The 27,574-nt window shown below is 43.5% G+C and overlaps 1 protein-coding gene across 2 annotated transcripts; it reads left to right on the forward strand.

Moving 5' to 3' along the window:
• The first annotated feature begins 1 nt into the window (after position 1).
• On the forward strand, positions 2-27,569 carry LOC106607578 (tau-tubulin kinase 2). Of its 2 annotated transcripts, none has more exons than XM_014204650.2 (15): positions 2-450; positions 1,395-1,532; positions 1,854-2,001; positions 2,240-2,313; positions 2,525-2,665; positions 4,748-4,852; positions 5,167-5,232; positions 5,314-5,406; positions 5,482-5,607; positions 10,113-10,270; positions 14,981-15,191; positions 21,830-22,029; positions 22,621-23,041; positions 23,564-24,279; positions 24,674-27,569. In XM_014204650.2, the coding sequence occupies exons 2-15, from the start codon at positions 1,461-1,463 to the stop codon at positions 25,038-25,040; spliced, it is 2,898 nt and encodes a 965-aa protein (XP_014060125.2). In that variant the 5' UTR covers positions 2-450; positions 1,395-1,460; the 3' UTR covers positions 25,041-27,569. The 2 variants fall into 2 exon arrangements, with proteins under 2 accessions (XP_014060125.2, XP_014060127.2); XM_014204652.2 differs by having other exon boundaries at positions 24,677-27,569.
• The last annotated feature ends 5 nt before the right edge of the window (positions 27,570-27,574 follow it).

Below are 27,574 nucleotides of genomic sequence, written 5' to 3' on the forward strand. Positions count from 1 at the left end.
CGCTCTGGATAAGAGCGTCTGCTAAATGACTTAAATGTAAACGTAAATGTGTCAATGCTCTGGTGTCTGCATTGCTCTTCTGAGGTGGCACTCTTTTGCACATAATACTGTAATCTCACAGTTTTAGCATGTGCCAGGAAACGCTGTTGATTCTAATAATGCAATGACAGGGACATCTATATTTCGTATCCCTAGCCCGGCAGCGGAGATTATCGAAGCGAGAACTCTGCAAAGATGCAGACTGATCAATCAGTTGATAGAAGGAGCGCTTGCCCGTGACGTAACCGCTGCTGTTGTGTGAATGAGCGGAGGAGAAACCTTCTCCCCATTCCGTTATGTACACAATGAAACGTTTTAAGAGTTGAAAGCACAGCAGTGGATATGGAGAAATGTCACTTAACTGTCTGGATTGAAAATAGTATATTCTTGGAAATGGTGCAATCAAATAAGGTAGGTTAGATGAAAGCCGCATGTAAAATCTGCCTTATACTAGCCAACATTCGCTAGCTAGGTTTGCTACATAGCATGCTAGCTATTTTGCTTGCTAAATAAACGACATGTTACAGAGACAAGAAATCGTTTGCTTGTACCAGTTAGCTAGCTAGGGTTACACATATTTAATGTTATCCCAGCTATTAGATACCATATAGATAGATAGCTGTCTAAAAAGATAGCTAGCTGCTAGTATTGGTTTGTTGTTAGCTAACTGGTCCAGTACGTGATGGATGCAAAGGGTTATGCTTTGTTGTCAAGCAAGGTAACGTTACGCTATCTAATTTTAGCAAAGCGATCCTTTCTCCCTCTTTTTTGTAAGACCTTAACGTTAGTAGACCTAGCTAACGTTTGCCAGCTAGCCAACCAGCTTGCCAGATATTTTATCAAGTGAAATGCCTCTATTAACAGTTTTCAGAATGACAGCTGATCATGTTGGAATAGGATGGCTATGTTGGGTTGGTAAGTTGCTATGTCTGTTGGCTACATAAGCAACACACAGGGTAAGTTGTGAACAAGCAGCTCTTATGGCAATCACTGTGTTCATGCATTATTCTTAGCTATTACAACAGTAAGAAAAAGGACTTGGCTAAATGGGCTTTAAAAGTAGCCTGCAATAGAAGTGGTAGATTCTGCTGATGGGGCTTTTAATATGTCCAGTGATGTGATTATCCAAAGAAACATTATTTGCTGTGAATAAAAACAAATGGATGTAAATGTTCCAATACGTCCTTTACATTAGTATATAGGTGAAGAAAGTAAAATGACAGTGACAACACACACATTTTGACATCTCTCTGGGGACACATGAAGCTGGAGGTCATCAAGGACTCTACTTTGGCCTGATTTTGTCAGTTGTCTAAATTGAAATGTTTCTTTCCTTTCGCCATTTCTTTCTGCAGTAAAAAGCCAGCGACACTGATGCCAGGTGCAGGCCGTCGTTGGGAGCACTCCGAGCAGCACTTGGGATGAGTGGTGCAGTAGAGCAGGCGGCAGACATCCTGTCAGTCACAGACTTGGTCCGGGAGAGATGGAGAGTGGTGAGTTACTATAAATACTACCAGCTACAGAAAGGGCACAGCTAGCTTCGGTCAAATCTGTCTTGTCGCTGCTCCCATTCTCCTAGCAAGAAGGCAGCAGCGAGAATGTCAAAGCAGCTTTATGTAATGTGTCTAACCGGTATGAGGTGAGATGTGGTGTGTGTGTACCTTCTGTAGGTACAGTATGGCGCTTTTCATACAGAACACTCACAACTTCCCTCTCGTTCTCTCTCTCCACCTCTCTCCACCTCCATCCCCCACCCACCCGCTCTCTCTTCTTTCTTTACTACCTGCATTCCACCTTCCCCATTCCATTTCCAGGTGAAGAAAATTGGTGGGGGTGGCTTCGGGGAGATCTACGAGGTGCTGGATCAGCTGAGCCAGGTCAACGTGGCCCTGAAGGTGGAGTCTGCCCAGCAGCCCAAACAGGTGCTGAAGATGGAGGTGGCCGTGCTGAAGAAGCTCCAGGGTGAGAGACAGGGGCCCTGTTGGAATACAGTACGACCTCAAATATACGTCTAGAATGGAGGTCGTTCGGAAATACACTGAAATGTCCATAACTTTGAAATTCACACAACCGTATCAAACCTTTGTGGAAAATATTGATTGGATATTTACGTGTTTCTAATAATTTGGCCAGATACTGTAAATATCTGATGTGTTTTAGAAGAGAGACCTTCTAAGCAACATTTGTTTCTCTGTTTCAGGTAAAGATCATGTGTGTCGCTTTGTAGGCTGTGGCCGCAATGACCGCTTCAACTATGTGGTGATGGAACTTCAGGTAAGGTTTCTGGCTGCGTGCTCATGCGCACTTGTGTGCGACCTTAAATATTTGAATCCCTTTAATTGTAATGTGATTTGTGGATTCAAATAAAGTGTGGTGTGTGTGTGTGTGTGTGTGTGAGAGTGAGAGAAAGAATGAGTAAGTATCTCAGCCTTGGGTGACCATCACCCCATCCCACAAACATTGCTTTACTGTCTGTGTCCTATAGGGGAGGAATCTGGCAGACCTGCGCAGAGCTATGTCTCGCGGCACCTTCACCGTCTCCACGACTCTGAGGCTGGGCCGACAGATGCTGGAGGCCATCGAGAGCATCCACTCTGTGGGCTTCCTGCACCGCGACATCAAACCTGTAAGGGGTCATGGGGTCAGAAGATGAGGGAATAATAAGGGGTCATGAATCAGGGGTAAGGGAACAAGATGAGAGCATAAATAATGTACTGGTAACACTCAAGCCTTAAAGGGATAGTTTGACATTTTGGCAATTAAGCGTCAGATTAACTAATGTATACACTTTTATGTCTCTGCGTCCAGTGTATGAATGCAGGTATAGCGCTTTAAGTGGTTATACAGTGAGGGAAAAAAGTATTTGATCCCCTGCTGATTTTGTACGTTTGCCCACTGACAAAGAAATTATCAGTCTATAATTTTAATGGTAGGTTTATTTGAACATTGAGAGACAGAATAACAACAACAAAAAATCCAGAAAAACGCATGTCAAAAATGTTATAAATTGATTTGCATTTTAATGAGGGAAATAAGTATTTGACCCCCTCTCAATCAGAAAGATTTCTGGCTCCCAGGTATCTTTTATAAAGGTAATGAGCTGAGATTAGGAGCACACTCTTAAAGGGAGTGCTCCTAATCTCAGTTTGTTACCTGTATAAAAGACACCTGTCCACAGAAGCAATCAATCAATCAGATTCCAAACTCTCCACCATGGCCAAGATCAAAGAGCTCTCCAAGGATGTCAGGGACAAGATTGTAGACCTTCACAAGGCTGGAATGGGCTACAAGACCATCGCCAAGCAGCTTGGTGAGAAGGTGACAACAGTTGGTACGATTATTCGCAAATGGAAGAAACACAAAAGAACTGTCAATCTCCCTCGGGCCTGGGGCTCCATGCAAGATCTCACCTCGTGGAGTTGCAATGATCATGAGAATGGTGATGAATCAGCCCACAACTACACGGGAGGATCTTGTCAATGATCTCAAGGCAGCTGGGACCATTGTCACCAAGAAAACAATTGGTACACTACGCCGTGAAGGACTGAAATGACCCGCAAGGTCCCCCTGCTCAAGAAAGCACATATACATGCCTGTCTGAATGATTCAGAGGACAACTGGGTGAAAGAGTTGTGGTCAGATGAGACCAAAATGGAGCTCTTTGGCATCAACTCAACTCGCCGTGTTTGATATATATCCCTCTCTTTTCTGCCTGTGGATTTATACAAAAGATGACCCCAAGAACACCATCCCACCGTCAAACATGGAGGTGGAAACATTATGCTTTGGGGGTGTTTTTCTGCTAAGGGGACAGGACAACTTCACCGCATCAAAGGGACGATGGACGGGGCCATTTACCGTCAAATCTTGGGTGAGAACCTCCTTCCCTCAGCCAGGGCATTGAAAATGGGTCGTGGATGGGTATTCCAGCATGACAATGACCCAAAACACACGGCCAAGGCAACAAAGGAGTGGCTCAAGAAGAAGCACATTAAGGTCCTGGAGTGGCCTAGCCAGTCTCCAGACCTTAATCTGTGGAGGGAGCTGAAGGTTCGAGTTTCCAAACGTCAGCCTCAACCTTAATGACTTGGAGAAGATCTGCAAAGAGGAGTGGGACAAAATCCCTCCTGAGATGTGTGCAAACCTGGTGGCCAACTACAAGAAACGTCTGACCTCTGTGATTGCCAACAAGGGTTTTGCCACCAAGTACTAAGTCGTGTTTTGCAGAGGGGTCAAATACTTATTTCCTTCATTAAAATGCAAATCATTTTATAACATTTTTGACATGCGTTTTTCTGGATTTTTTTGTTGTTATTCTGTCTCTCACTGTTCAAATAAACCTACCATTAAAATTATAGACTGATCATTTCTTTGTCAGTGGGCAAACGTACTAAATCAGCAGGGGATCAAATACTTTTTTCCCTCACTGTAATGCATTGCACAACTTGTCATAAGCATGTATGACAATATTATAATGTCTCATAGTGATCCTGACTACATCCCAGCCATTTTGTTATTATCAGTAAAAAAAATTGATGCATGGTGAGAAATGCCTTATTATAAGACCGCATCAAGTTTCAAAGCATTGTACCAGGCATTGCTGGAAAGAGTAACAGGATTTACTTCGATTATTGCCTGCTTCATCAGATCAATGGCAAGGACAAGACTAAGTATCAGTGACTGATTTACTGTGTTTGTACCACCCCAGTCAAACTTTGCCATGGGGCGCCTGTCCAGCACATGTCGATGCTGCTACATGCTCGACTTTGGTCTGGCCCGACAGTTCACCAACTCTTGTCAGGAAGTGCGTCCTGTAAGTATTCCTGCACGTGCATGTGTGTATGCGCATGTGGCTCAGTTGGTAAAGCATGATGCTTGCAATGCCAGGGTTGTGGGTTCGATTCCCATGGGGGACCAGTACGAAAAAAGTATGAACATGTATGCACTCACTACTGTTAGTCACTCTGGATAAGAGTGTCTACTAAATGACTAAAATGTCAATGTGATGGCTACATTTCAATGTCCACTTAAAATGAAGCTCGCATTGGGCATGTATTCTAAGTAGTATGCTAGTGTGAATATTGAAGATTCAATTTCATTTCTTATCCATCTCTCTCTCCCTGTCAGCCTCGTCCCGTGGCAGGGTTCAGAGGAACGGTGCGCTATGCCTCAGTCAACGCACACAAGAATAAGGTGAGGTCAACCTTATACTAGGCTATATGAGTACATGTTCTCACCTTGCTCACCCATGTTGTGTGTGTCTGTGGTATTCAGGAGATGGGTCGCCATGATGACCTCTGGTCTCTCTTCTACATGCTGGTGGAGTTCACGGTGGGCCAGCTACCCTGGAGGAAGGTCAAAGACAAAGTAAGTGTATGTGCATGTGTGTGTACTGTACATGTATGAGCATGTGTGTTCATGCTCTTTTCCCTCTGCTCACAGGAACAGGTGGGGAACCTAAAAGAGACCTACGACAATCGCCTCATGCTCAAACACCTCCCCTCAGAGTTCAGCGTCTTCCTGGATCATATCCTGACCCTGGACTACTTCACTAAGCCTGACTATCAGGTAACATTGGTCTATATATGTTTCCATATGTGTGCATTAACTCAAATATCCAGAAAATATTGGAGTTGGAATTTTAGTTTACTTCCTGTAGGGCTGTCCCCATTTAGTCGACTGTTTAGTTGACTGGTCGATTGTTTGGTCGATAGGTTGTTGGTCGACCCAGATTTCTTTAGTCGAGCAGTAGCAAAAAAATAAATATCATGGTGTGCAAGACACCTGTCTGATTCTTGCCTGTCTGAGTGGACTGATCCATTATGGATGGCACAGTCCATCAGTCTAATACATATGCTACTTAAATTATACATGGTTATATTACATAAGAACAATGGTGCAATACTAATAAAAATGATATTATTTTATAACAAATGCACTTTCTCCCTCTTTGGATACCAGTCGCTGTCCACTGTTCTGAAACATATCAGTGTGCTGTTGAATTGACGCCTTTTCGTAGACCATGTTGCTATGTGCATAATAGCAAAGTTAACCAGTATTTTGGTGTTGAGAACAATGCTGCGGAGGCAGCAGCAGAATGAGGAGAGAGGAAACGCAAACTTAATTAGGTCTATAATCAATAGCCTAACTGCTTTATACTTTTTAAAAAATTGTATTTATTTAACTAGGCAAGTCCGTTAAGAACAAATTCTTATTTACAATGACGGCCTACCCCGGCCAAACCCTAACCCAGACGACGCTGGGCAAATTGTGTGCCAGCCTATGGGACTCCCAATCACGGCCGGTTGTGATACAGCCTGGAAACGAACCAGTGTCTGTAGTGACACCTCTAGCACTGAGATGCAGTGCCTTAGACCGCTGCGCCACTCGGGAGCCCATCAATTTATCTACAGAAATAAGACAGATCCTGCTTTTGTTGCCTGAGTGTTTGTTTAATAGCCTACTGATTCATTGAGCACCAAGCCTCATGCAATGACATGTTAAGTAAATAATTTCACAAATTCGGCTGTTTTTAATCTTTGCTTTGCTGGAGTAAAGATTTAGACTTTTTTTTTTCGTTAGAACAGTCTCTCTGGAATTATTTAAAATGTATTTATTGTTTACACTGTTCCAAATTGTCTGAAAAGTTATATTTATAATAGCAATAACGCTCCTTTTTCTTGATATCCTTCTTATTATTGTCCTTCATATCCTTCTCATTATCATTAGTAGGCTTAGTATAGCAGTCTTGTATAACCACCACTGTGTTGCAGGCGTAAAAGTACATCCTTTTTAGTCTTAATACCGTAACTTATTTGGCCTATATTTCAATACTTATATAGGCTACTGTATCGGTCAATCAATCATTAATTCGTTCATGTCATCACACAGAATATGAGTCATTCATGATTTGAAATGCAATCAAGCATTTTAGTTTTAAAATAAATTCAAGCGAGCCTTGAATAATTAGTTTAAACAATAAATAAATAACCGTTCCATTTCGGAAATTGCATTCATGAATGAATGCAGCTGTTTTTAGTCTTTGCTGTAATAGAGGCTTAACAATTTTTTTTTACAACAGACTCTGGTATGCTTACACTTTATTTTGTGTTGTTTACATTGCTCCAAACAGTCAGGAAAATTATATTGTAATCTATACAGCATCTGTTTGGTGCACACAACCTTTTCTGTTGCATAGAGGCTGTAGATAAAATGTATGACACTGTAATGAGACAGACACTTTTTACATCATGCAAGTTTTCTCAGATCAAAAATCAAATAAATGTAAAAAAAGAGCTGTCACAAATCAACATTTCCTAAAAACAGGACAGGTCAAAATAAAATGGACAATATGGAATGGACAATTACAACTGTTGTCCAGGAGTTTCACCGCATTGTCATGATCAATGGTTTGAAGTTTGTACCCATACATTTTTTTACAAGCTGATCATAGCGAAAAAGAAAATACTTCTGTATTTCCCGCTGTGTAAACACATTGCAAATAGGCTTGCGATAACTCATGATAAAGTTGGGTAGTTGATATTCAGAGCTTAAATATCCAAATTGACTAGTCACAGGAATCAGGACTAATAAAGCCAATGCAGCGGCCTGTTTTACAAATGGTGGGGCTACCACATGGATGGGCATTCATAAAATTCCATTGCGGGCGACATAGTAGGCTACACCCTAGTAAGCACGAGCCAATGTCTTTTTTTGGTCCTGTCCGCATGTCGTTTTTTTGGTGTGTTAAAAAGGGTAGGCTTACCACATACTGTAGATGGGCATTCATAAAATTACATTTCAGGCAACACTGTAGGCGACACCTCAATAAGCATGGACCGACATCATTTGGATGTCTTTTTTTGGTGCAGTTCCGGACCGGCCTTGATTTCCACGTAGGCCTTGATGTCCATGTACATTGGTTTTTTTTGTCTGGTCCGTATCAAATCTGAACCAATCATGGACGATTTGGTTCAGATTTTGTCCAGCTTGGACCAGTCTGGTCCAAACATAGACGTCTATATATTACTTATTTTCAACTTTCATTCAGGACAAAAAAATTGCCTGATTTCAACATCTGCCCAAAAGATTTGCAACATCCATAAAACATTTTTTTTTTCAACATCTGTAAAATATGTATTTTCAACATTCATTAAGAACCGAAAATGAACCTGATTTCAACGTCAGGAAAATACATATTTCTCAAAGTCCTGAAGATGCCTTTTCAGCATCCTGGAAAATATATATTTTAAACATAATATTTCATTCAGAACCTATATTGAACTTGAACGTCTGGAAAATACATATTTTAGACTTCTTTTCAACGTCATTTTGCTTACTGGGACTATTCTAGTTTTGCGGGGGATGGTGGCAGAAAGGCAATGACCGGCCCTGGCTAGTGCACTGTTTAGCTCACATCCGAAGGCTGCGGGGCATTTAGGACGTAAGCTACTGCGGATCGCAAAAATATCCTAAAGATTATCTTCACTCTTACTCAATTCAAATATTATGATGACGCTATAGCAAAGATGGTTTGGTATGGTTTAGAAACTTAGGAACCAAGCTTGAGTTATCAGTGTGGCCCTATCACCTGGACATGTTGAAATACTGTATCTTCACGCCTAGAATTCAAACCTCCAGGCTTCCGTCATAACTGTCAATTTATTGGATTTTTAGAAATGAATCCCGTCTGAATTGTCCTCTGGAATAACAGACATCCTGGAGTAATAATTACATAACCAACGTTCTGTAGTAATACTATTCCCATACAAATAGGTATTTGGTCATGTGCATGCGACGCAAACGTGTCCTGTAAAGAGAGCAAGGGTCGAGGGAATGGGGAATGTTTTTCCTAAACAAATGAAGGATTTCGGTAACAGAAATGGCAATAATTATGTTGCACCTTCATCAACAAACACTTTGATGTTCTGTGGTGGTCGCTGCAGCAGGGAGGAGAGAGACAACGGGTGCCAGTTAGAGTCACTCGCTGTCTCTTTTTTTTTTAACACAATGCAGCAAGTCTGAGCTGGCCCGGCACAATCAAATCAATTGCTTGTCGGGCTCCCTCTAGTCATTTGTGTGTCTTAATTATTTAATCAAACCATGTGCTTAAAAGCATCAGACAAGCTCAGTGAATATAGTTGATTTGATTTAAACACATAGGATGTGTAAATATATGGAACGATACATGTTTACATTTACATTTACGTCATTTAGCAGATGCTGTTATCCAGAGCGACTTACAAATTGGTGCATTCACCTTATGATATCCAGTGGAACAACCACTTTACAATAGTACATCTATATCTTTTTTGGGGGGGGGTAGGGGCGGGGAGGGTTAGAAGGATTACTTAATCCTATCCCAGGTATTCCTTAAAGAGGTGGGGTTTCAGGTGTCTCCGGAAGGTGGTGATTGACTCTGCTGTCCTGGCGTCGTGAGGGAGCTTGTTCCACCATTGGGGTGCCAGAGCAGCGAACAGTTTTGACTGGGCTGAGCGGGAACTGTGCTTCCACAGAGGTAGGGAGGCGAGCAGGCCAGAGGTGGATGAACGCAGTGCCCTTCTTTGGGTGTAGGGACTGATCAGAGCCTGAAGGTACGGAGGTGCCGTTCCCCTCACAGCTCCGTAGGCAAGCACCATGGTCTTATAGCAGATCCGAGCTTCAACTGGAAGCCAGAGGAGTGTGCGGAGGAGCGGGGTGACGTGAGATAACTTGGGAAGGTTGAACACCAGACGGGCTGCGGCGTTCTGGATGAGTTGTAGGGCTTTAATGGCACAGGCAGGGAGCCCCGCCAACAGCGAGTTGCAGTAATCCAGACGGGAGATGACAAGTGCCTGGATTAGGACCTGCGCCGCTAATTTCAACCAATCGATTGGTCAAAAGAACAGATGACTCTTGGCCAACCCCCCCAAAAAAATTGGCGGGGACAGACCTAACTCCCTGATTTGACTGAATTTGAATGGAATTGACACCCACTCCTATGTGTGTATTTGTCTGCCAACAACAAGCCAACAATAAATCTGACCATTGTTTCATAATGCTAAATGTCAATGGTTTTGGTTGTTCTGTTCCAGCTACTAATTTCAGTGTTTGAAAATGCCATGAAGAGCCACAACGTGTTGGAGAATGACCCGTATGACTGGGAGAGGTGCGACTCAGAGGATATGCTGACCATCACCGGTTCAGCCACCACCGCTCAGCAACTGACCCGCCTCACACCAGCTTACATTGGGTAAGAACTGCAATGATGGCATATTGTTTGAAAATAGTAGCAGAGAGGTAGAACTGTTTGGTATCAGAAGTAGGGTTACAGTTTTTTTTTCAGGAATCCAGGGAGGAGAATTCCTGAATTTCCTACTTATTCCAGGAATCTTCCAAACTGGATATCTGGAAAACCTGGGAATTTTGGGAAAGTACCCAAAATATTGCAACTGTAATCCAAAATGGCAACTGTTCCACTCAAAGACTGTGTTTAGACAGGCAGCCCAATTCTGATATTTGTTCCACAAATATTTATCAATATTGCTTCGAAACTATTCTAAAATACTACTTTCGAACAGAATATAGAATGTTTGTTTGCATAGAAAAAGTGTGTTTTATCAAACAATCCTACGAGTGTCATATGTACACCGAGGGAGATGACCATTGATAAATACCTATTGCTCTTAGCCTTAGTGCATATACAGTGCCCTCCGCTAATATTGGCACACTTGGTAAATGTTTATCCTCTTGATCTTTCATTCAAAATATTCACAAAAATCAAACCTTTAATTAAAGTAAATTGTAATTTGAAAGAAAAAAATTGTAATTGAAAGAAAAAATACATTCTTATCATAAAACCAATATTTTTCTCAAATATATGTGCCACAATTATTGGCACCCCTTCATTCAATACGTTGTGCAACCTCCCTTTGCAAAGATAAGAGCTCTGAATCTTCTCCTATAATGCGTGATGAGGTTGGAGAACACATGGCAAGGGATCTGAGACCATTCCTCCATACAGAATCTGTCCAGATCCTTCAGATTCAGGAGGTCCACACTTGTGGATTCTCCTCTTCAGCTTATCCCACAGGTTTTCTATGGGGTTTAGGGCAGGGGACTAGGATGGCTATGGCAAAAACTTAATTCTGTGGTCAGTGAACCATTCTTGTGTTGATTGAGGTGTGCTTTGGATCATTGTCCTACTGGAAGATCAAACCACGGCCCAATTTAAGCTTTCTAGCAGAGGTTTTGATTTAATATCTGCTGGTACTTGATGTTCCATGATACCATGTATCCTGACAAGTTGTCCAGGGCCTTTGGAAGACAAACTGACCCGCAACATCAAAGATCAACCACCATACTTCACAGTGGGGATGAGGTACTTTTCTGCATGGCTATCTTTCTGTCTACGCCAAACCCACCTCTGGTGTTTGTTTCCAAAAAGCTCTATTTTGGTCTCATCTGATTATAGAACCCGGTCCCATTGAAAGTTCCAGTAACGTTTGGCAAACTGTAGGCGCTTGAGTTTGTTGTTTGATGACAGCAAAGGCTTTTTTTATGGCAACCCTCCCAAACAACTTGGTTATGGTTATGTAGGTGGCGTCTGATCGTAGTTCTGGAGACTTTCTGACCCCAAGACCCAACAAATATCTGCAATTCTCCAGGTATTATCCTTGGTGATTTTTTTACCCACTCAAACCATCCTCCTCACTGTGCGTGGGGTCAATATAGCCACACGTCCTCTTCCAGGCCGATTGTTAACATCTCCAGTTGCTTTAAACTTCTTAATTATTTCCCTGATAGTGGAAATGGCTATTTTCAACCGTTGATCTTTTTTCTTATAGCCATTTCCTGATTTGTGCAGCTCAACAACCTTTTGTCGCATGTCATTACTGTATTCTCGGGTCTTTCCCATAGTGATGGATGACTATGGGAACTTGGCCTGTGTGTCACCTCATATTTATACCCCAGTGAAACAGGAAGTCATGGCTTACCACTTAAGTGTTCCTAATCACTCAGGTGAACTTAACGTAAAATATGGGAATATACTTCAGTTAGATTTTACTCCTAAGAATTTCTAGAGGTTGCCAATAATTGTGCCACACATGTTTTGGAGAAAAATATTTATTTCATTTATTTAACATAAAAATGTGACTTCAATTAATGGTTAGATTTTTGTGAATATTTTGAATGAAAGACAAATAGGATAAACAGCAAAGAATTTTTTTTCACAACCCGTTTTGCTCATATTTACCAAGGGTGCCAGTATTAGGGGTGGGTACTGTATGGTCAATCATCCCTTTAAAGTCTGTGGGGAATATACAATGCCTTACAATGAATGGCGCAATCAAAAAAAATAAAAAAATAACTATTTTCAGAGACTGAATATAGGTGCTAGAATTAGAGATTGAGTTAAACCAAATGGTTTTATTTGGTTTGCTCCGTTGTGGCTTGACCAGTACAAATTCAGTAGTTTTTTCCCTCATCAATCCACACACAATAACCCATAATGACTAACAAAAACAGGTTTAGACATTTTTGCTAATATACAAAAAATTTAAATCTGAAATATTACATTTACATAAGTATTCAGACCCTTTACTCAGTACTTTGTTGAAGCACCTTTGGCAGCCAATACAGCCTCGAGTTGTCTTGGGTATGACGCTACAAGCTTGGCACACCTGTATTTGGGGAGTTTCTGCCCTTCTGATCCTCCCAAGCTCTGCCAGGTTGGATGTGGAGCGTTGCTGCACAGCTATTTTCAGATCTCTCCAGAGCTGTTCGATCATGTTTAAGTCCGGGCTCTGGCTGGGCCACTCAAGGACATTGAGACTCGTCCCAAAGCCACTTGGTCACTTGTCTTGGCTGTGTGCTTAGGGTCGTTGTCCTGTTGGAAGGTGAACCTTTGCCCTAGTCTGAGGTCCTGAGAGCTCTGGAGCAGGTTTTCATCAAGGATCTCTCTGTACTTTGCGCCGTTCACCTTTATCTTGATCCTGACTAGTCTCCCAGTCCCTGCCGCTGAAAAACATCCCCACAGCACGATGCTGCCACCACCATGCTTTACTGTAGTTATGGTGCCAGGTTTCCTTCAGACGTGATGATTGGCATTTAGGCCAAATAGTTTAATCTTGGTTTCATCAGACCAGAGAATCTTGTTTCTTATGGTCTGAGAGTCTTAAGGTGCCTTTTGGCAAACTCCAAGCGGGCTGTCATGTGCCTTTTACTGAGGAGTGGCTTCCGTCTGGCCACTCTACCATAAAGGCCTGATTGGTGGAGTGCTGCAGAGATGGTTGTCTTTCTGGAAGGTTCTCCCATCTCCACAGAGGAACTCTAGAGCTCTGTCAGAGTGACCATTGGGTTCTTTGTCACCTCCCTGACCAAGGCCCTTCTTTCCAGATTGCTCAGTTTGGCCAGACAGCCAGCTCTAGGAAGAGTCTTGGGGGTTCCAAACTTCTTCCATTTAAGAATGATGGAGACCACTGTGTTCTTGGACCTTTAATGCCGCAGAAATGTGTTGGTACCATTCCCCAGATCTGTGCCTCAACACAATCCTGTCTCAGTGCTCTACTGACAATTCCTTAGACCTCATGGCTTGGTTTTTGCTCTGACATTCACTGTCCACGCTGCGACCTCATATAGACAGGTGTGCCTTTCCAAATCATGTCCAATCAATTGAATTTACCAATAGTGGACTCCTATCAAGTTGTAGAAACATCTCAAGGATGATCAATGGAAACAGGATGCACCTGAGCTCGATTTCGAGTCTCATAGCAAAGAGGCTGAATACTTATGTCAATAAGGTATCTGTTTTACATTTTTAATACATTTGCAAAATTTTCAAAAACCTGTTTTTGCTTTGTCCATTATGGGGTATCGTGTATAGATTGCTGAGATTTTTTACATTTATTTAATCAATTTGAGAACAACACTGTAACGTAACAAAATGTGGAAGTCAAGGGGTCTAAATACTTTCTGAAGAAGTGTCTTCCATCTGGCTACTCTACCGTAAAGGCCTGATTGGTGGTGCTGCAGCGGTGGTTGTCCATCTGGAAGGATCTCCCATCTCCATTAGGAGATGAATATGAAGTAGAACATTTTAAAAATTTGTTGCTAGATATGGATTATTGTAACAAATGTCCTTTTGTGAAATATATATCTTGACAGGCTAATGGATATATATTTTTGTATTTATTAGGGATCCTCGTTAGCAGCAGCTACTCTTCCTGGGGTCCAAACACATTAAGGCACTTAAATTACATATCAAACAAAAGATTAAACAGTACATTATTACATTGCTACATATCTCCAATACAACATTTTCCACACTCAACGCTTGATAAGCTGTCCCCTTATTCCACCACTGCGCACTGTGCACATGCATGGTCATGGCTGTGTGTGAATTTACGCACACTCTCAAGCAAACGTTCATATTGATAAATCTCACACTTTGCGTGGAAATGATCCCACGCAAGGTTTACGCACAGATTTTTGCCTATGCATGATTGATAAATGATGCCCCAGATCTTTTCAGAGCTGATCTTACAGGTCAGATGGAGAAATGTTATGTTAATACATAACTTTGTTTGGCTTCCTGTTGGTTGGTGTGATGCAGAATATTTGTGTGAATGAGTGTAATTGATGCCTAATTGGTCAACATTTGCTGATTTGACTAATACCTTCCTTCAAATCGACATGGTATAACTTTTGTCCCACTCACGCAATTCAATCCATGGGTTGATTTTGTAAAATCTGCCAAGCTTTTTTGGGTGGAAAGGAAATCTGTATATTCGGTCAGCGATCCCTTGGAGACCACCGGCCTAATTTGTCCTCTGGAAAGACGCAGCTGAATGATTCTCTCTCCTCTCTGTCCCTTTTCCTGTCCCTTTCCTGACTCCCTTTTTTCTCTTTCTCCTTCTCCCTCTCGAACCCCTTCCCTTCCTCCTTCTCTATCTCCCGCCAGCATGGCCAATGCCTCGGTGCTCCCCGCCGAGCTGCAGAGGGAGAACACTGAGGACGTACTGCAGGGCGAGCGCCTCAGCGACGCCGACAACTGCCCCCCCATCCCGGCCCAGCACCAACGTGCTGCCCAGGGTGTTGACGTGTGGGAGGAGATGGACCGCAACTGCAACCACGCCGCAGCCCAGCAACAACAACAACCTCTCATCAGGAAGGTCAGGATTGGAACACATGCATATTTGTGAAATAATCAAATATTATTGACCATATAAATAAATACTTTGGTTTTAGACAGGAAGACACAATTATGGCATGCTATCAAATGAACACCCTCATTAGTTTCCCTTTACTGCTGCAGTGTAGCCAACCTTGTCTACTTCAACAGGTACATTTTCTATACTGAAGACTGTATTTTCAATACTATACTATTTTTATGAATTTTTTATTTTAATTTACCTTTATTTAACTAGGCAAGTCAGTTAAGAACAAATTCTTATTTACAATGACGGCCTACCAAACGGCCTACCTGCGGGGACGGGGGCTGGGATAAAAAATAATATATACAGTGGGGAGAACAAGTATTTGATAACCTGCAAAAATCGGCAGTGTTTCCTACTTACAAAGCATGTAGAGGTCTGTAATTGTTATCATAGGTACACTTCAACTGTGAGAGACGGAATCTAAAACAAAAATCCAGAAAAACACATTGTATGATTTTTAAGTAATTAATTAGCATTTTATTGCATGACATAAGTATTTGATACATCAGAAAAGCAGAACTTAATATTTGGTACAGAAACCTTTGTTTGCAATTACAGAGATCATACGTTTCCTGTAGTTCTTGACCAGGTTTGCACACTCTGCAGCAGGGGATTTTGGCCCACTCCTTCATACAGACCTTCTCCAGATCCTTCAGGTTTCGGGGCTGTCGCTGGGCAATACGGACTTTCAGCTCCCTCCAAAGATTTTCTATTGGGTTCAGGCCTGGAGACTGGCTAGGCCACTCCAGGACCTTGAGATGCTTCTTACGGAGCCACTCCTTAGTTGCCCTGGCTGTGTGTTTCGGGTCGTTGTCATGCTGGAAGACCCAGCCACGACCCATCTTCAATGCTCTTACTGAGGGAAGGAGGTTGTTGGCCAAGATCTCGCGATACATGGCCCCATCCATCCTCAACACGGTGCAGTCGTCCTGTCCCCTTTGCAGAAAATAATGTTTCCAACGCCATGCTTCACGGTTGGGATGGTGTTCTTGGGGTTGTACTCATCCTTCTTCCTCCAAACACGGCAAGTGGAGTTTAGACCAAAAAAACTCTATTTTGTCTCATCAGACCACATGACCTTCTCCCATTCCTCCTCTGGATCATCCAGATGGTCATTGGCAAACTTCAGACGGGCCTGGACATGCGCTGGCTTGAGCAGGGGGACCTTGCGTGTGCTGCAGGATTTTAATCCATGACAGCGTTGTGTGTTACTAATGGTTTTCTTTGAGACTGTGGTCCCAGCTCTCTTCAGGTCATTGACCAGGTCCTGCTGTGTAGTTCTGGGCTGATCCCTCACCATCCTCATGATCATTGATGCCCCACGAGGTGAGATCTTGCATGGAACCCCAGACCGAGGGTGATTGACCGTCATCTTGAACTTCTTCCATTTTGTAATAATTGATTCTATACAGTGATGTTGTTGGTCCATCTGTAACTGCAGTAATGCATATTAACAATGTGTGCAACACCACTGAGACCCAAATAATATGATATCGATTTCATCTTTACTTAAACTTAAAGCTCAACTGATGGCAATAAACATCTTCTCTGATAAAAAAAACTGGCCAATGTGCTATGGATATTAGACAAACATTTATTCTAGTGCTAGAATTGAGTAGAAAGTATAAATAGGACAGTTTTGGTCCTAAATTCAGTCTTGTCCAAAACAGAGTTTTGTAAGTGAATTCGTCATGACTTGAGGGTTGGGTTTTGATTTCGACAATGCTCACTTGCCCACTAACACGGAATACACAGCTGCAGTGATTACGTTCTATCACAGTTCAATCGAGTACAAGCTTAACTGAATGACCAACAGACAGTGCAATATGACATTTTATTAAATCGTTTGGGGAATAGGCTCTACTTCAAGGGAGGATCCTCAGAGCCAGATGAGGGGAAAGGAGTTTCAATGACGGGCCTTAAGATTATTATAGCTGATGGTGGATGCTTGTCAAACTGTTGCTGACAAAAAGGAAGTGAGAACATGGGTAAGTTGACATATGACTACATCCCAAGGTTTACACCCATTGGTTGAGAGAGAGGAAGGTGATAATTGCAGGATTGAGCCCCTAAGTTAAACAACAAGCGTGAGGAATGTGCATTATTAAAAATCTAATTTACAACTGCGACCTGGCCAAGATAAAGCAAAGCGACACAAACACAGAGTTACGCATGGAATAAACAAGCTTACAGTCAATAACACAATAGAAAAAAAGAAAGTCTATATTCAGTGTGTGCAAATGGCGTGAGGAGGTAAGGCAATAAATAGGCCATTGTAGCGAAGTAATTACAATTTAGCAAATTAACACTGGAGTGATAGATGTGCAGAGGATGATGTAAGTATAAGTACTGGTGTGCAAAAGAGCAGAAAAGTAAATAAAAACAATATGGGTATGAGGTAGGTAGATTGGATGGGCTATGTACAGCTGCAGCAATTGGTTAGCTGCTCGGATAGCTGATGTTTAAAGTTAGTGAGAGAAATATAAGTCTCCAACTTCAGCGATTTTTGCAATTCGTTCCAGTCATTGGCAGCAGAGAACTGGAAGGAAAGGCGGCCAAAGGAGGTGTTGGCTTTGGGGATGACCAGTGAGATATACCTGCTGGAGCGCGTGCTACGGGTGGGTGTTGTTATCGTGACCAGTGAGCTGAGATAAGGCGTAGCTTTACCTAGCAAAGACTTATAGATGACCTGGAGCCAGTGGATCTGGCGACGAATATGTAGCGAGGGCCAGCCGATTAGAACATACAGGTCGCAGTGGTGGGTGGTATATGGGGCTTTGGTGACAAAACGGATGGCACTGTGATAGACTGCATCCCATTTGCTGAGTAGAGTGTTGGAGGCTATTTTGTAAATGACATCGCCGAAGTCGAGGATCAGTAGGATAGTCAATTTTATGAGGGTGTTTGGCGGTGTGAGTGAAGGAGGCTTTGTTGCAGAATAGAAAGCCGATTCTAGATAAAATTTTGGATTGGAGATGTTTAATATGAGTCTGGAAGGAGAGTTTAGTCTAGTCAGACACCTAGGTATTTGTAGTTGTCCACACAAGTCAGAACCGTCCAGAGTAGTTATGCTAGTCGGGCGGGCGGGTAGCGAATGGTTGAAAAGCATGCATTTAGTTTTACTAGCATTTAAGAGCAGTTGGAGGCCACGGAAGGAGTGTTGTATGGCATTGAAGCTTGTTTGGAGGTTTGTTACAGTGTCCAAAGGAGGGCCAGATGTATACAGAATGGTGGCGTCTGCGTGGAGGTGGATCAGGGAATTACCCGCAGCATGAGCGACATTGTTGATATATACAGAGAAAAGAGTCGGCCCAAGAATTGAACCCTGTGGCAACCCCATAGAGACTGCCAGAGGTCCGGACAACAGGCCCTCCGATTTGACACACTGAACTCGGTCTGAGAAGTAGTTGGTGAACCAGGCGAGGCAGTCATTTGAGAAACCAAGGATGTTGAGTCTGCCTATAAGAATACAGTGAAAGCCTTGGCCAGGTCGATGAATATGGCTGCACAGTACAATCTTTTATCAATGGCGGTTATGATATCGTTTAGTACCTTGAGCGTGGCTGAGGTGCACCCGTGACCAGCTCGGAAACCAGATTGCACAGCGGAGAAGGTACGGTGGGATTCGAAATGGTCAGTGATCTGTTTTTTAGCTTGGCTTTCGAAGACTTTAGAAAGGCAGGGCAGGATGGATATAGGTCCATAACAGTTTGGGTCTAGAGTGTCACCCCCTTTGAAGAGGAGGATGACCGCGGCAGCTTTCCAATCTTTAGGGATCTCGGACGATACGAAAGAGAAGTTGAACAGACTGGTAATAGGGGTTGCAACAATGGCGGCGGATAATTTTAGAAAGAGAGGGTCCAGATTGTCTAGCTCAGCTGATTTGTACGGATCCAGGTTTTGCAGCTCTTTCAGAACATCTGCTATTGTGCCGTGCTTATAGGCAGGTAAAGGTAAATATGTGAATGACCTGTACATGGTTAATAGGAAAGAGGAGAAGAAAATACTCTATGCTGATAATGATCATGAGCATTCAGACCTGCCTTCTTGATTGAACTTTCGTAAACTACACAACACACAGACCGTGTGACAGATATTCCCAGCTGGCAGCAGATCGGACTTTGTTTACATAAGACAACACGTCACCAAACATGTTAGCTAGAAATAAAATTGCTCTTGAGTTAGGAGAGTGTGTGGTAAATTAAGCCAAATGGTAAGTTGAGCCACCCTTGTTTCTAGGAAACTATACACAAAATGTATAATTTGATCAAATATTTAGGAAGAGGTCATCATTTCATGGAGTCTGTGAAGGAAGAAACCACATGGAAAAAGTGAGGTCCAAAAAAACTTTTTTCACAAAGTCAAATTAATTTATTGTGTTCGAGGTTTCATGATGCTTGTATCTAAACCAAAGTAGATAATTGTTGGTTTTATTTATATACACTACTGTTCAAAAGTTTGGGGTCACTTAGAAATGTCCTTGTTAAAACTGGCCTTTAAACTAGTTGAGTATCTGGAGCGTCGGCATTTGTGGGTTCAATTACAGGCTCAAAATGGCCAGAAATAAAGACCTTTCTTCTGAAACTCGTCAGTCTATTCTTGTTCTGAGAAATGAAGGCTATTCCATGTGAGAAATTGCCAAGAAATTGAAGATCTCGTACAACGCTGTGTACAACTCCCTTCACAGAACAGCCCAAACTGGCTCTAACCAAAATAGAAAGAGGAGTGGGAGGCCCTGGTGCACAACTGAGCAAGAGGACAAGTATATTAGAGTGTCTAGTTTGAGAAACAGACACCTCACAAGTCCTCAACTGGCAGCTTCATTTAAATAGTACCCGCAAAACACCAGTCTCAACGTCAACCGTGAAGATGGGTCTCCCGGTCACGGCATGGGTCTCCCAGTCGTGGCAGGCTGCGACAAACCCGTGTCTGTAGTGGCGCCTCTAGTGACGCCTTTTGACCACTGCACCACTCGGGAGGCCAGAAAGTAGATAATTTAAAGTTTTTTCTATACATCATTTGGGGTCTCTAAGCTTCAGTATGAGGTCCTAAGCCTAGCATGGAAGTGCATTCTTGTCGTTGTGCGGGCAAATATAGTCGATGTTTGCCTTGGGGTAAGTTGAGTCAATGTCAAGTTGAGCAAATCAAAGTGTTTTTCCCAGGCGTAATGCCAGGCATATGTTTAGGTGTTAAGCCGGTGTTAAAAGCTTAAAGATTAAAAGTTTTAAAAAAACTTGATTGTCTTGAATTGTGTTTGGGAAATAAAGTTAGTGGTACTTTTTTATTCAGTACAGAAATGTGTAGGCGGCTTAATTTACCCTGCTGAATGTGAAGAAAAGAAAAAGGTACTTAACCCACTTTCCCCCCATCTTAGATTCATTCTGACTATATTGAGGAAGAGACACTGGCTTTGTTCCCATGGCAGGGGTTCTCAAAGTGTAATGCACTAGTTAGAAGAAGTGTCGGAGTCAGGCGCAGGACACATGGAATGAGTGTAAACAAAATACGTGTTTACTAAAATACATAATAAAACTTCTTCCAAATCCAAAAATACAGGATCGGGGAACAACCCCTCCAACAACACAAAACAGGAAACAATCACCGACAAGACAAAGAGGAAATGCAGAGGGTTAAATAATGAACATAATTAGGGAAATCAAAAACGGGTGTACACAATAAAGACAAAACCAAACAAACAGTGAAACATCGATCGGTGGCAACTAGTAAAGCCGGTGATGTCGAACGCCGCCCGAACAAGGAGAGGGGCCGACTTCGGCGGGAGTCGTGACACAAAGTTTTTGGGGCCAGGGACCCCTTTTGGGATTGAAAATTCATCAGTGACCCCCTCATAATCAGAACACAACTAATATCTTATACCTAATATCAATATAGACATTTTAATTGTCGCATGCGCCAAATAGAACGGGTGTAGACTTTACTGTGAAATGCTTGCTTACGAGCCCTTCCAACAGATGCTGAGTTAAAATATTTTGCCGTTTTGAAAGCTTAAATTAGTGTTTATTTTCTAAAAAAAATACAGGAATGTATTCAGTTGAATAATGGATAATTGGAGTGCTGTGGATACCAATATCCCTGTAAGCCTCCCAGGCCCATGTTGCCCAAGGTTAAGAAATTGTAGATGATTAGTATTACATTGAATTGAATTACACCATCTAAAAGTATTCCACAGAGAACAGAGAGAGAGAGGGATCTGGCTGCGAACCGCTGCAGTACCACATCCATGAACCCCACTTTGAGAACCCCTGTCCTATGGTGTCTCATGGGGGAAAAACATCAGTAACTGCCACATCGAACCACACCCAAGACTGCATTTCTTTTTTTGTAATGAACAACAGAGATACAAATGTGGAATCAGTGTGTTCAGTCACTCTTTTAAGACCCAGCAATATGACCTGACCATAGACAGCAAAAGCAATCAAAGATCTTACTAAGAGAGAAGCAAGAGGCTGAAGGAGATTAGCCTCTTACCTTGTCCTCTTTGTGTGTGTCGGAAGTCACCTGGCTTTGGTAACGTTTGCGCTGTACTTCCAACACCTTTTTTGTGACAACTACATTGCTTACCCCTTCTCCAGGTGGTGAATGAGGACGAGCACAGCCAGAACCAGGGTGGCAACCAGAGCCAGAGCTCCCCCAGACGGGTGCGCTCAGAGACCATGTTTCTGGACCGGGCGGCCCCCCTGCTCCGGAGGATGAGACACAGCCAGAGCCTGGCCTTCGAGAAGAGACTGGCTCCCGAACCCAAGCCCACCATCGAACGCTTCCTTGATGCCTAGTCAGTAACTTTTACCATTCATTTATAGTCGTTTAATAGTTTATATTGTTCTACAGTGTACAGTAGGACAGTGGTTCTCAAACCTCTCGGGGGGGGGCAGACATTTCACAATTTTGTTTTAGTCTTGAACTACAAGACCTGATTCAGTACTCAAGGTGATTAGTTGAATCAGTGTGCTAGCTCTGGAATAGATAAAATACTGCTGGGGGTCCCGGAGGAGAGGTTTGAGAACCACTGCACTAGGCACAAGGCAGAGGGATATGTATTAATTTAGTCCTTAAACTACTGTATACAGGTTTTTGTTTCAACCAACTTTGAATTTGTTGGACTGTTCATTGGCTAGTCCAGGGGGTGTACTTGTACATCAAGCTGCCTCATGCTACAGAAACCGAGGATAAGCTCCTGCTTCTAGCTTGCACAAGCCAAGGCTCATGCAAGGCAACTTACTTAATCTCTCTTGTTGGAATGTTCATTAGCTAGTTATGCAGATTTTACAAATCTTTTTTTTTTTTATCATTTCCATTAGTCAACTTTAAAATATTTATTAAGCAATTACTCATGTCAAATCCCAATTTTCTTTTATATTTCCAGTCTGGGGAATCAGCATCCACAGGAGCGAGAGATCACCATCCCCGAAAGCGGCGGGGGGCGGGGTGAGCAGGTTGGCACCCCCTGTGACGAGGACCAGGCGACAGAGACTCCCGACCAGGAGGAGGGGGCTGGGGCCCTGAACCTCAGTTCTGTTCCCCAGGAGGGAAACTCCCAGGATTGGTTGATGCTGGAGCAGGGGGGAGGCAGCGGGGCCTCGGGGGCAGCCAAGCCTCCAGGAGACTATGCTCTGGATGGGAATAAACTAGAGGTGCATTCAGAGGCTGAGGTCCAGGACCACCAGCCTCCCTCAGCCCCGAGCAGCCCCGTCCTGTCCCACATGGCCCTGCCCTGTACCTGGTTACTGGGCGGCAGGAGGCTGCCTGGGATGCTAGGCCACATGGGCCGAGCCCAGATGGAGCAGGTGAGTACGAGCAAGGCTTTGGCAGAATAAGAATTGCTCACACATATACATACAGTTGTATTCTGGGCATTAAAATGTAATTTTTTCAAAATGTCTTGCTGAAGTATGGCCCTGACGGTGCAGTTACATCCATTATGAAGGAAATGTTTCTTACTCCACTGCAGTACAGGTTAACTTTTGAAGAACTGTACACACACCAGATATTCACTGACATGAACATAGATCTGTACTTCTCGCTTTTATCCAAAGCGACTTACTTAAAGTGCATTCATCTTAAGATAGCTAGGTGAGACAACCACATATCTCAGTCGTAGTAGGTCAATCTTTCCTCGATACAGAAGTTATCAGCAAAGTCACTGCTAGTAGGAAAAGACAAGTGCAATTAAAAAAATGTATTGGGGGGATAGAATAAGACTGAGATGTCTTATTTCAGACATTTTCAGAAGATGGGCAGGGACTCTGCTGCCTCCTCACCACCTCTCACGTCCATCTCCCAATAATCTCTGGTCTGCCTCTCCACAGTCTGCCAACCCTGTACCACAGTCCCCTGTGATGGAAAAGAGTGAAGCCATATCACTAGAGGCCCTGTCAACCAAAACCAATGACCCCCGAGAGGTCAAGGTTGACGAGCTGGAGATTGTCGAGTCAGCCCCCAGCCCTGTGCCAAGCCTCATTCCAGCCCACCTCGCAAACGACAAAGACCCAGAGAGCGACTCAGGCCTCCCCGACCGTTCCTCCGAACCCAACCAACACCCTCAGATGGAGAAAGCCGGAAGTGCCGCGGAGAGCACTGGCACCTTCTCCTCCTCCCCTCCCCCACCCACCTTGGTCCTGCTGCGAAGAGAATCCCCCTCCTCGCCCAGATTGAGCCGCATCCCCATACGAGATCCAACCACCGTCCCGGATTCCCCCACTATGGACCGCCGCCACCGCTGGAGCAGCCCCGTGCCTGGCTCGCCCTCCCACTCGCCCTCGCCATCGCTCTCCTGCGACAACCTGCTGCCCTGTGGCGTCCGGGAGAGGTTCCTTTCCTGCTCAGACCGCGGCTCACGCTCCGACTGGCTGGGGGAAGACCGTGACTCCCTCTCGCTCTCCTCCTCGGGCAGCAGGAGTAAAATCCCCCGGCCCGTCATTCACCCTCTTCCGGGGCTCGAGCAGCAGCAGCTCTCCTCCTCCAGCAGGTTCCTGCCTCGTCCGCCTCCCGGGAAACCGCCCACCCGCCCAGCTGTAGACAACAGGTATGAAGAACATGGTATTATGGCACAGCACTGGGCCACGTTTAATAGCAAACTTTATGGAGTGTCGCAGATAGAAATGTCATGAATGAAACTGATGTACTTTCTTATTCGACAGCTATTCAATCTGAGGCATGTTTACTCTACGTTATATATGTATCTGAACATTCCACAACGTTGTGCCCTGCCAAACGCAAGACTAGTAGGCTGTGACAGTAAGGGTTGCGTCCCACATCACTGATGATAGACAATTTTTTCTGTGTGGATTGGTTTAGGAACATATCGGTGCATCCTACAAATCAGAATGTATAGGCATGAGTGTCTGAATAATACATTATAGTTGCAGAATTGTTTGTTTTAGTTTTTAAAATCCAACCCCTTCTGTTCTCTGCCCCAGTAGGCGCCGACGTTTCCGGGTGCGCGCTAGCAGCACCAGCGACGCCGACTTCCTTGCCAGTCTGACCCAACTGATGAATGACCGCGGCGGTGCACTTTTCAGTCCGGCGCCACACCCCCGCAGCTCTTCCTCCTCTCTACAGCGCTCACTCAGCTCCTCCCCCTCACGTCACGAGCTCCGTGAGGGGGGAGGGGTCTTCCTGGGGCGTAGCCGCTCTCCGTCCAGCTTCTCGGGATCCCCTCCCCCTCCATGGTACCCCCAGGACAGGCTTAGTGGGTGGCAGGGGATCCCATGGGGCGCAGGGCCCGGTGCCAGAGGGAGGGGCCCTAGCCACGAGGGCAAAGGCAGCGGCAAAGTGAGCCGATAAGTGGACAGAATGGGTATCAGTGTGTTGTTCAGTAGGGCACACCATTGTAAAACATTTTGCAACGATATATCCGAAATGAGCGTTTCTCATTGGACACGTTCAGCCAGGGCCTTGTCAGCTCATTAGGCGGCTACCTATGGCGGCAGATTGACAAGGGTGGCATTTTCTGGGCTAAACTGAACAAGATGCACCCCCAACAACACAACCTCAAATAATTCTGCCCTAAACAATGACAATTTCTCTCAACCAGTGACATATGGGCTTTTTAGGTGAGCGCTGATGCCGCCCTGTGATAAGCAGTTCCCACTTTGTCAAAGGCAGGGGCACAAAGATTTTGCTTGTCCATTCCCAGCACTGGGCGCTCCACCAACGTTCTGTTAAGAAAATGATCTAACATAAATCATGTAGCAGATATAGCCAGCGTAAAAACATGAGCCAATCACAATAATTACAGCAAAATGTCAAGAAAATTGTATGCTATTACACTACTTTATAATTAACGCATGTCAGAGGCATGACAAATTAGCGAATAGACTTGAAAACGGGTGGTAGAGCCTACAGTCAAATGTGATGTGGTTCGACGAGAACAGTGACATTTTGCCAAGGCAGAGACGTGGCGACATGACAATAGCCAAATTTGTCATTACACTTTTTGTTTTTTATGTTTAACAGATGTCTCTTTCCATTCACCACTGTTTGGTGTCTGGTAATATGTTGCAAGTGGATGAAAGTACACGGGTAGCCTATGAAGGAGCCCGTTGAAGGGATTGTTTAACAATCGGATGAAAACATTTTGACTGGTTGTCTTTATGCCACTGTAAAAGGTAATGCATTTTAAAAGTTAAATAACAGATCTTTACAACTAGGCCCACTGAGATCCTATTGAATTAATAGGGACTCTACATATCATTCTATGATTAGGCCCGTTGAAAAATGTTGGTGCACGCGGTTGGTCCCGTACCGGGAAGAAATGAATTATACTTTCACCCCTGAATATAGCATATGGTAGGAAGAGTATGTGGCCTTTTCTGTAGCCTACAGGCTGGAGATAAAATGAATGACAATGTAATGAGATGGACACTTTTTACATCATACAGGTTTCTCCGATCAAATACCCTAATCTAAATTGCGTTGACATGTTAAACAACATATCCTAAAAACAGGACAGGACAAAGTAAAATGGACAATATAAAATTGATAATCAGGCTACTCACAACTGCTGTCCAGAAATTTCACCCTGTGGGCAAAATGTTCATGATCAGTGGTTTAAAGTTTGTATCTGTTCATTTTTGACAAGCTGATCATGGCGAAAAATAAAATACTTCTGATTTCCCGCTGTGTAAACATATTGCAAATAGGCTCAGGATAACTCCTGATGAAGTTGTGTAGCTGATATTCAGAGCTGAAATAGCCAAGTTTATTAGTCACAGGAATCAGGACTAATAAAGCCAATGCAACGCCTGTTTTACAAACGGTGGGTCTTCCACATGGTTGGGCATTGATAAAATTCCTTTGCAGACCAACACAGTAGGCTTCACCCTAGTAAGCATGGGCCGACGTCTACTGGATGTCTTTTTTTGGTCCTGTCCGGACCTGCCGTCTTTTATTGGTGTTTTACAAACGGTAGGCCTACCAAATAGATGGGCATTCATAAAATTCTAATTAGGCGACACTGTAGGCTACACCTCAGTAAGCACGGATCGATGCCGTCGACTTTTGGATGTCTTTTTTGGGGGGGTCCTTTCTGGACCGGCCTTGATTTGCACATCCACGGATGTTGGTTTATAGTCCGGTCCAGACCAAATCATAGACATCTATCTTTGGTTCAGATTTTGTCCGGTCTGGACCGTCTTTCATTTGTCTCGCCTAGGGCGACAGAACAGCCAGGACCAGCCCTGCTTTCAGCAGGTACATCTCCGTTTCGTCCCCACTGCACACGACCCAGGCGGTTACTATGGTTACTCAGACTGTCATAATGTATGTACAGAGAACGTACTGTATCTGATCCATTCTTCAACTTTGACAGCATGTGTAAATATATATGATCTACTACGGTACTCCAGGGAATGTACTGTATGTAATGTAAAATGTATGATAGAATGTATCTATTTATTTGATGTGTCTCGAAAAATGTACTTGAAAAATGTAGCTTGATTCCAGCGTCGGAACATCAGATTTCCAAAAAACATTGAGATGGTCTACTCTTTCTCCCTGACCCCAGTCCTGTGTTCTTAACACTATGTATGTATGTATGCCATGAGACCAAAAAGATCTGTACTGTATCATATGAGGGATCTAAAGGAGGTCGCCTTGTATATACAGTTGAAGTCGGAAGTTTACATACACTTAGGTTGGAGTCATTAAAACTAGTTTTTCAACCACTCCACAAATTTCTTGTTAACAAATTATAGTTTTGGCAAGTCGGTTAGGACATCTACTTTGTGTATGACACAAGTCATTTTTCCAACAATTGTTTACAGACAGATTATTTCACTTATAATTCACTGTATCACAATTCCAGTGGGTCAAAAGTT

Source organism: Salmo salar, chromosome ssa06, assembly GCF_905237065.1.
Source record: "Salmo salar chromosome ssa06, Ssal_v3.1, whole genome shotgun sequence".
NCBI lineage: Eukaryota > Metazoa > Chordata > Actinopteri > Salmoniformes > Salmonidae > Salmo > Salmo salar.